Raw genomic sequence first — 7,601 nt, 5'->3', positions numbered from 1 at the left:
GTGTCCACGATTCCCCGAGAACCGCATCCATAAGTTTCTCGAGGGATCTGCAGCGAATCAACGCGCGTCCTTCGCGGAAAAGCTGCGAGCCGATTGGCTACATGTCTCGCGCGCAACTCGGATCGTGGAAGCAAGGCGCTTTACCTCGCGTTTGTAAAATTTTGTATTCCCCTTTTTCGCCGTGAATCTCTGCGCAACACAATATACGGAAATAGAGGCAAATATTGAATATTAGGGGAGAGAAGAAAAAGAGATTAAATGTAAGATGAAAAAGGTAAAATACAAGATGTAAATCCGGGAATTGTCGTACCTAAAGTATTTATATTTTCGTTTATTAATTCAAACAACATGAATGAAATATTTATTCTTATTCCCAATTCTTCCTCCATTGTGCTTTAAGGCCTATGTTCACGATGCTAGAACTTGGATCAAGTTCTAGCATCGTGGACATAGGCCTTTATTCTTTCTTCCGCGGATAGGCTCTGGCACTCGTAGAGGTCTGCGGGTCTGGTTTAACCTAGAAGTCCGTGGTCAACCTGCGTTAGACATCTGCCGAAGTAGCCGGCTTTATTGAATTCACCCAAACAAGAGGTTGGGCTCCGGTTCAATAGACCAAATTCCATAAGGGACAAGAAAAAGGATAGAGATTCGATTATAAATATATTTTATTTTACGTATACGATACACATGCCAGTGCTGTAAGTTGTCATGGCTGACAGGGCAAAATTTTATAAAAAAAGAAAACCGGGAAATAAAGAAAAACGAACTCGAAAGGTAAAGGAAGCTGTCGAAAACTCTACTGAGACACGTAAGTATCGAGGCTTCCTATAGTTCGCTTCTATCTACATTATTTCTTGTGTTACTTTCTGCGTATATGCATATACTCTAGTATAGAGAAGGAAATTAAATTATATTAGCTTGACAGAAGAAAGTATATTGCACATAAAGTTGTATATTGAATGTAACAGACTTGTATTAAAAATTTTATGTTAAACTAATTATATTATAAATTATTTTAGGCCGAGAGGAGACAAATCATGATCCGGACCGTAGTCTGGACATTGGCCGGAGTGCTGATATTCCATATTACGGATGGAGATTGTTTTTCCCTGATAAAGGTAAGAATATTCTGTGTGTGCGTGTCTGTACACGTATGTATTTCTGAAGAGATTTGGATTTTTAACTCGTGCTTTGTACAACGACAAATTCTTTTTGTACAGAATATAAAGCCAACTGTGCTATCGTAAAGCACATTAAAGCTATAGAAGCCTTCATAGACAGGCATGAAGCGTTATCTTCATTCACAATGGCAAATTTTGAAGCAGAACTGCCTTTTGCCATTGATATACGCAAATTGTACAATAATGATGAATTTATGGAGCAATGGCCAAATTTTAAGGATGAGATGTATGAGGATCCGATAAACGCGTTAAATTGTATAAAACTTGGTATTCAGCAGGTACTACTTTTATTATTACATATATCATTGTTTAATTAGTTGTGCACAAATATTTAATATTGCATGTATGCGCCCCATAATTTTTTTCCTTAATATAGAATTATTTTTATTAAAATGGGACTTTTTGTCATCGGAAATGCACCTATCAAAAAATTTGTATTGTATACCAAAATTATAATGGTACTTCTAATTTTATTAAGCAAATTGTTCGTCAAGAAATCAATAAGACATATCTAGGCGAGATGCACCTTTTAAATGCATCGAAGATTGGACGAGTTGCTGTCAAAATATTAAAAATAAATATCTTATCTCTGCAGACGTTTGTCGCTGCAGTCTAACTTCTCTTAACCCATGTCCAGAACATTTCACATCAAAAACACTCCAGCAATAGATTCTTTTGGTAAAGCTTGGAATATAATCGTTGTAATATTTAGGAAATAGATATAAAATATTTCAATACCAAAAACACAAGCGCAAATTTCTGTTCATCGAGTCTAAGAAACTCGAGCTTTGCCGTGAGGCGATACAACTGTTTCTCACAAATTCGCATATAAATAAATTTTTTAATAGGTGCAATTTATCGGGAAGTTCCACTTTAACAGGGATAATATAGCTGTATATCATTTTATGCTTTTTATTGTAATTGTCTCTGTTATAAATTTCTTCATTTTAGAAACTTTTAGAAACAGTACCGGACAAAAACTTGCAGTACATTTTGAAATCTATTAGCACTTTACCAAACATTAAATTAAGTATATTAAATTATGAACCACTCATATGTTTGCGAGATCTTAAAATAAACTGTTATGGTAAGTACGCATACACGCACAGATACATCATGCACATACACATATAATATTATCACGTATATATTTTTATTTTATACATGTAGATTTTTTGTCAGAAAACACATCTGTATGAATGATAATCCTTAGTTTTATTTCTTCCTTGCGATACAATGACAATTGTTACTTTATGGAAATTATTGCAGGAAAATTAATCTCTACCAGAGGCTGTGTGATAAGAGTTGGTAGAGTAAAATATCTTGCGCAGTGGGTGGTATTTGCCTGTTCCAAATGTCGTCTGCAAAAATTGGTGAAACAGCAACAAGAAATGTATACGCTGCCAAAAAAGTGTGATGTCTGTGGCGTATCGAGATTTTATCCAGTTTTAGATTCGATTTATACAAAAACTGTTTTATGCCAAATAATCAGAATACAAGAGCCATTGAACGATGAGGTAATTTTACTATCTAATACAGAGTATAGTTACATAATCAGAAAATTAATATTTTCTATATAGTAGTAGCAATAAGTGTATCAAGAATTACATATGTTCTGATTTAATCAACTAACAATAAGTGTAGATAAACATAGATGTCATAGATAATATATTTTATACAAGATTTTAATGTTTCAGTAGTTATATCTTAAACAATTCTTAAATGCATTAATAAAATGTCCAATCACTTTGACATAAAATAAAATACTCACAAAATTCTATCTAACATATAATGTACATATAATAGCATTATCTTGCAGGAGAATAAAGGTAGAGTACCCAAAGTACTGGATGTGGAACTTCTGGATCATTTAGTTAATATCTGTATGCCTGGCGATGATATAACACTTATAGGCATCATCCAGGTATTTCTTAAGAAACGTTGAGACAAAGAAAGAGGAAATATTTCTATATTATCTTAAAACACTAGGTTCAAGGAGCCGATGATGGTACAAGTAAAATACAAGTTGGGACTCCATTTTCGTTATATATGAAAGCAATAACGGTTATCAATAACAAACATAGGTATCAAAATAAAAGTTCTATGAGCACTGAAATTTCTCTAAAAAATTATTTGGCTATACAGGTACTTCTTTTTTATTAAATATATATTTTATTAAATATGATAAACTTGATTTTACATTCTGAAATAATATGTATTGTTATTTTATTACGTGCAGGATGTACGTAACAAACAAAATCTTTTTGCATTGTTAGTGCATTCATTATGTCCTAATATATATGGACATGAGATAGTCAAAGCTGGATTAATATTAAGTTTATTTGGAGGTAACGTAAAACGTGCACAATTACGAGACGATATACATATTCTGTTAGTCGGAGATCCTGGTCTTGGAAAGTCGCAGATGTTACAAGCATGTGCTCGAGTATGTGCAAAAGGTATACATGAGAAAACCAATAATTCTTTAAGTTCCTTTCTGTAATATAAAGTCTTATGAAAATGCAATTATTGTTGAAAGGTGTATATATTTGTGGCAATTCAAGTACATCCTCGGGATTGACGGTAACGCTTACGAAAGAAACTGGTTCGAATGATTTTGCTTTAGAACCCGGTGCTTTAGTTCTAGCAGATCAAGGTTGCTGCTGCATTGATGAATTCGACAAAATGTGCTCTCAGCATCAGGTAAAATAACATGGATATTATTTATAATGTAGCAAGTATACTAAGATACAACAAATAAGTGTTACAAATGTAGAAATTGTAATATTCATTCTGGTATTTTAAACAATAATAGATATTAATAGGGGAAAATTAGATTTCTAAATACAGTTTTATAAATATCTACATGATTTTTGCATGGATTATTTCAGGCATTGTTAGAATCGATGGAGCAGCAAAGTATCACTGTTGCAAAGTCAGGTGTAATATGTTCCCTTCCAGCACGGATATCAATTCTCGCAGCGGCCAATCCTATCGGAGGGCAATATGACAAGAGCAAAACGATAACTGAAAATCTGCGTATTAGTCAACCTATTCTCTCGCGTTTTGACTTGATTTTTTTATTATTAGATAAACCAAATGAGGTTAATATTTATTTGTAACTGAAATATTAGTGCAGTATACAGAACCATTGTATATTGTATAATAATGATTGTAATCTGTTTTTTTTATGTAATAGCATTTTGATAATCTGTTGTGCAAGCATATCATGACTGTTCATAGCGGTTCACATGCAAATTCCAATGAAGAAATGATAATGTCACCATCGCCCAATGAATGTACTTTGAGGTAAGAAATAATTATTAATTTTGTCTTATACAGAATATCTAAATTATCACGATATTATTTCTTCCGAAATTATTAAAGATGAGGAAATGTTTAAGTTTTTACAGTTTATTGAAACTTTCAAAATAATAGGACACTATTCTCACTCTTTAAAAAAAAGCAAAAGAAGAAGTATTCAATTTTCTTAATGGATTTGATTTTTTTTATTAACAGCAATAATCTTTGCATTTCTTTACAAAAAAATGTTTTCGGTCGTAACTTCTTAATTATTAGTAAAAATATAAAATATAAAAAAAATTCTCTTAATAAAAGTTAGTAGTAAACAAAATTTATCCAAGAAAATATAAAAATAATTTACATATTCCATTAAAGAAAAAACGAGATACCACCTCCTTTGATGGGAAGTAGTGGTATCTTGTCTCCAATCATGAAAACTATAAGAATCGCAAATCTAATTGCCCAATAAATATTTCAGGGAAAAACTGACGTTACCATTAGCCACTGAGATTATACCACAGCTTACTCTTCGAGCCTATATTTCCTATGCTCGAGAATATGTGAAGCCAAAATTATCCGTTGAGGCTGCAACAGTATTGCAGAATTATTATTTAGAACTTCGATCAAAAAATAAGGAATTTGGTAGTCTGCCAATATTCAACAGACAATTAGAAGCCATGATTCGATTAACTGAGGTTTAGTGGTATTTTTTGTTGCGCGACAAGAGTACATCAAAGTTGAGATGTTTCATATCGTTTTATTACAGGCCAGGGCGAAAGTGGACTTGCGTGTGGAAGCAACTAAATCAGATGCGTTGGAAGTAATAGAGATATTGCAAAGTACAATGACGAATACAGTAGAAGATTGTTATGCAATGCCGACATTACATTCTGATGGCAAGTTGACAAATAAAAAGGTAATATATGTATACATGTTTACATTTATATTGAAATGTTTAAATATCTGTAGCACTTCATATTCTTTATTTCCTAATTCTTTTCTGCAGATAAAAATATTTATAAAAATACTGGAAAAGAAGGTGAATGCAGATAAGGGACAAATATTTTCAGTGAAAGATTTGGAAGCGCTTGCAGCATCTGGAAATATTTTAATAAATGATTTCACTATGTTAATTTCAAAATTAAATGAGGAAGGTATTTTATTAAAAATTAGGAAAAATACGTATAAATTTATTTACACTTCATAATACAATGATGTTTATATAAATAATATAATAGAAAGTATGTATGGAGTATGTAAATGTAACATATTGTGATACTAATTATGCAAAAATAAATATTATAATTTTATTTTCTACATTTATTTACTTCTGTTTTATAACTGGTTTTCCCAAAAATGTTATATATTGAAATATGAACATATCGTCGTATCTTTACAAAAATTTAAAGATAAAAAATGTGCGTATGTAAATGTATTTGTTTTAGGTATGTACACCAATACACATAGAATCAAGACTATTGGTAAATTAAACTTAGTTGCTAGGAAACTCGATGTTTACGATAAATTAACAATCATGTTACTCGAGCAAATTTTTAGCCAATACTGCTAAATTTATGTGCAATTGCTAAATTTGACGTATATTTCATATACATATCACATAAAATGAAAATACAAATGTAAAAAAGAGAGGAAAAAAACGAAAAATCTAAAAGAAGAAAATTTACCGAGTGCTACAGAATTTAGAAAAGAAAATGCCTTGCGACGGTAAAAACCGAAATTGTGATAGAAGACGCGACTTATTAGCGCAATTAAAATGTTTAATCAGCTCAATGGATAGGAAGTAAGATCGTATTTGACTTGACAATGAATAATAATAAATAAGTATGTGTTTATCAAATTTATGTGTACGTTGTGTAGGAAACCGTGTGAATGGGACGAGCCATCTTGCCCACCTATGGTATACTGTCCCACAGACTTCTGTTCACCTTATTGCGTAAGTGTCTAATGTTAATTTCCATTACAAATATTTTGCTACATTTTTCATCATTCCCTCCCTTCGAAAGATTACACATACACAGTCCTTAACTTTGACTAACAATAGTTGAATCTTAATGTCTTATTTATTTTACATTGTTTGAAATTTCACATTGACAAAATATTTTAGGGTCCTGTCAAACCATGCAAGTCCTTCGACTTTCGAGCGAGTATAATGTACAGATGCGAATGCATCAAGAGGAACGGTTTACAGGACAGATGCATGATGTGGGATTGCATGGGTAGACCAGAGTGTATGACAAAGCTGTATCCAATTTGCGGGCCAGGTCGTGCTGCATTATTGAAACTGACCGATTTGGGCGACATAGAGATTGCCCTTAGAAAATTCTACTGCGCGGATCAAGCCAAGGAGGCGGCTCTGGCTGCGTACTGTAGATTAGCCTGCGACAAAGCTCGCCAACAACAGATTCTATCGTGTAATAAAAGTACTGAGGCTCTTTGCGCTTCCACGAGGCCCACTGCAACAAACTGCATGTCAAACATCGGAAATTATTTAAACAATGATGAGCCAGCGTGCCTCGACGATTCTTCCTATCTGTTTTGCACGCCGTCGCCATGTGTATTGCAATCTTGTCAAATATGTCCGCCTTGCAAATTAGAAGAACCACCTCTTCCTGTTATGCAGTTCTATTAATCTATTTTTGTCTGCCTACCCAACTCGCCTATTTTCTGTACTTTACTGTTTGGTAACTTAATTCTTAAGATTTTTATCGTTACTTATCCTATTATCTCTTCTGGAATTTGTTATATTTGGAAATATATTAAGTCATTGTCTTAATTTTTGTCTTTCATTTGTCTTTTATCGTAAAGTGTAATAGAAACTATTTTATAAAATATGTAGTGTTGTGCAGCATCCAACGAAAAAAAGAGTTGGATAAGAAACGGAGGTATTTTCTGTATTCATAATATACTCTTTATTTTCTTAGTTTTTTATTCTCGTAGAATTATTATTTGCTATGTAGACAATATTAATTTACAGCCAGAATCGCATTTTTTTTATTGATTAAATAGATATGTTGGAGTATATACGGATCGAATCTCTTCTTTCTATTGTAAGTTATTTGAATGTAACTCAACTAAATAGAGACGTACATTTCTATA

General features: G+C 32.3%; 2 protein-coding genes across 2 annotated transcripts in view; both read left to right on the top strand.

Moving 5' to 3' along the window:
* Window positions 1-5,691, top strand: part of LOC105564311 (DNA helicase MCM8) — a 7,459-nt gene extending 1,768 nt beyond the window's left edge. The window contains exons 2-15 of the mRNA XM_012016596.1: window positions 480-808; window positions 1,020-1,118; window positions 1,221-1,459; window positions 2,133-2,268; window positions 2,451-2,698; window positions 3,001-3,105; window positions 3,171-3,326; window positions 3,421-3,640; window positions 3,721-3,884; window positions 4,073-4,285; window positions 4,381-4,490; window positions 4,963-5,179; window positions 5,251-5,400; window positions 5,491-5,691. Coding sequence (XP_011871986.1) covers window positions 709-808; window positions 1,020-1,118; window positions 1,221-1,459; window positions 2,133-2,268; window positions 2,451-2,698; window positions 3,001-3,105; window positions 3,171-3,326; window positions 3,421-3,640; window positions 3,721-3,884; window positions 4,073-4,285; window positions 4,381-4,490; window positions 4,963-5,179; window positions 5,251-5,400; window positions 5,491-5,691 — 2,358 coding nt within the window. The 5' untranslated portion in view covers window positions 480-708. The remainder of the gene's footprint in view (window positions 1-479; window positions 809-1,019; window positions 1,119-1,220; window positions 1,460-2,132; window positions 2,269-2,450; window positions 2,699-3,000; window positions 3,106-3,170; window positions 3,327-3,420; window positions 3,641-3,720; window positions 3,885-4,072; window positions 4,286-4,380; window positions 4,491-4,962; window positions 5,180-5,250; window positions 5,401-5,490) is intronic.
* Window positions 5,692-6,284: 593 nt separating this feature from the next.
* Window positions 6,285-7,252, top strand: LOC105564276. Its single transcript, XM_012016535.1, has 2 exons — window positions 6,285-6,438; window positions 6,610-7,252. The coding sequence occupies exons 1-2, from the start codon at window positions 6,346-6,348 to the stop codon at window positions 7,132-7,134; spliced, it is 618 nt and encodes a 205-aa protein (XP_011871925.1). The 5' UTR covers window positions 6,285-6,345; the 3' UTR covers window positions 7,135-7,252.
* The last annotated feature ends 349 nt before the right edge of the window (window positions 7,253-7,601 follow it).

Source organism: Vollenhovia emeryi, unplaced genomic scaffold, assembly GCF_000949405.1.
Source record: "Vollenhovia emeryi isolate VEMERY1.0 unplaced genomic scaffold, V.emery_V1.0 DF939167.1, whole genome shotgun sequence".
In the NCBI taxonomy this organism is placed as follows: domain Eukaryota; kingdom Metazoa; phylum Arthropoda; class Insecta; order Hymenoptera; family Formicidae; genus Vollenhovia; species Vollenhovia emeryi.
The sequence above is the reverse complement of the archived record's forward strand: the minus strand, read 5'-3'. Positions and strand labels throughout refer to the sequence as shown.

What these genes read in the sequence shown, in the direction of transcription:
- LOC105564276 (XM_012016535.1), top strand. Translation starts at nt 6,346, where the DNA reads ATGTGTACGTTGTGTAGGAAACCGTGTGAATGGGACGAGCCATCTTGC. An exon ending in ACTTCTGTTCACCTTATTGC is followed by an intron (nt 6,439 to 6,609) that starts GTAAGTGTCTAA and finishes AAAATATTTTAG; the next exon opens with GGTCCTGTCAAACCATGCAA.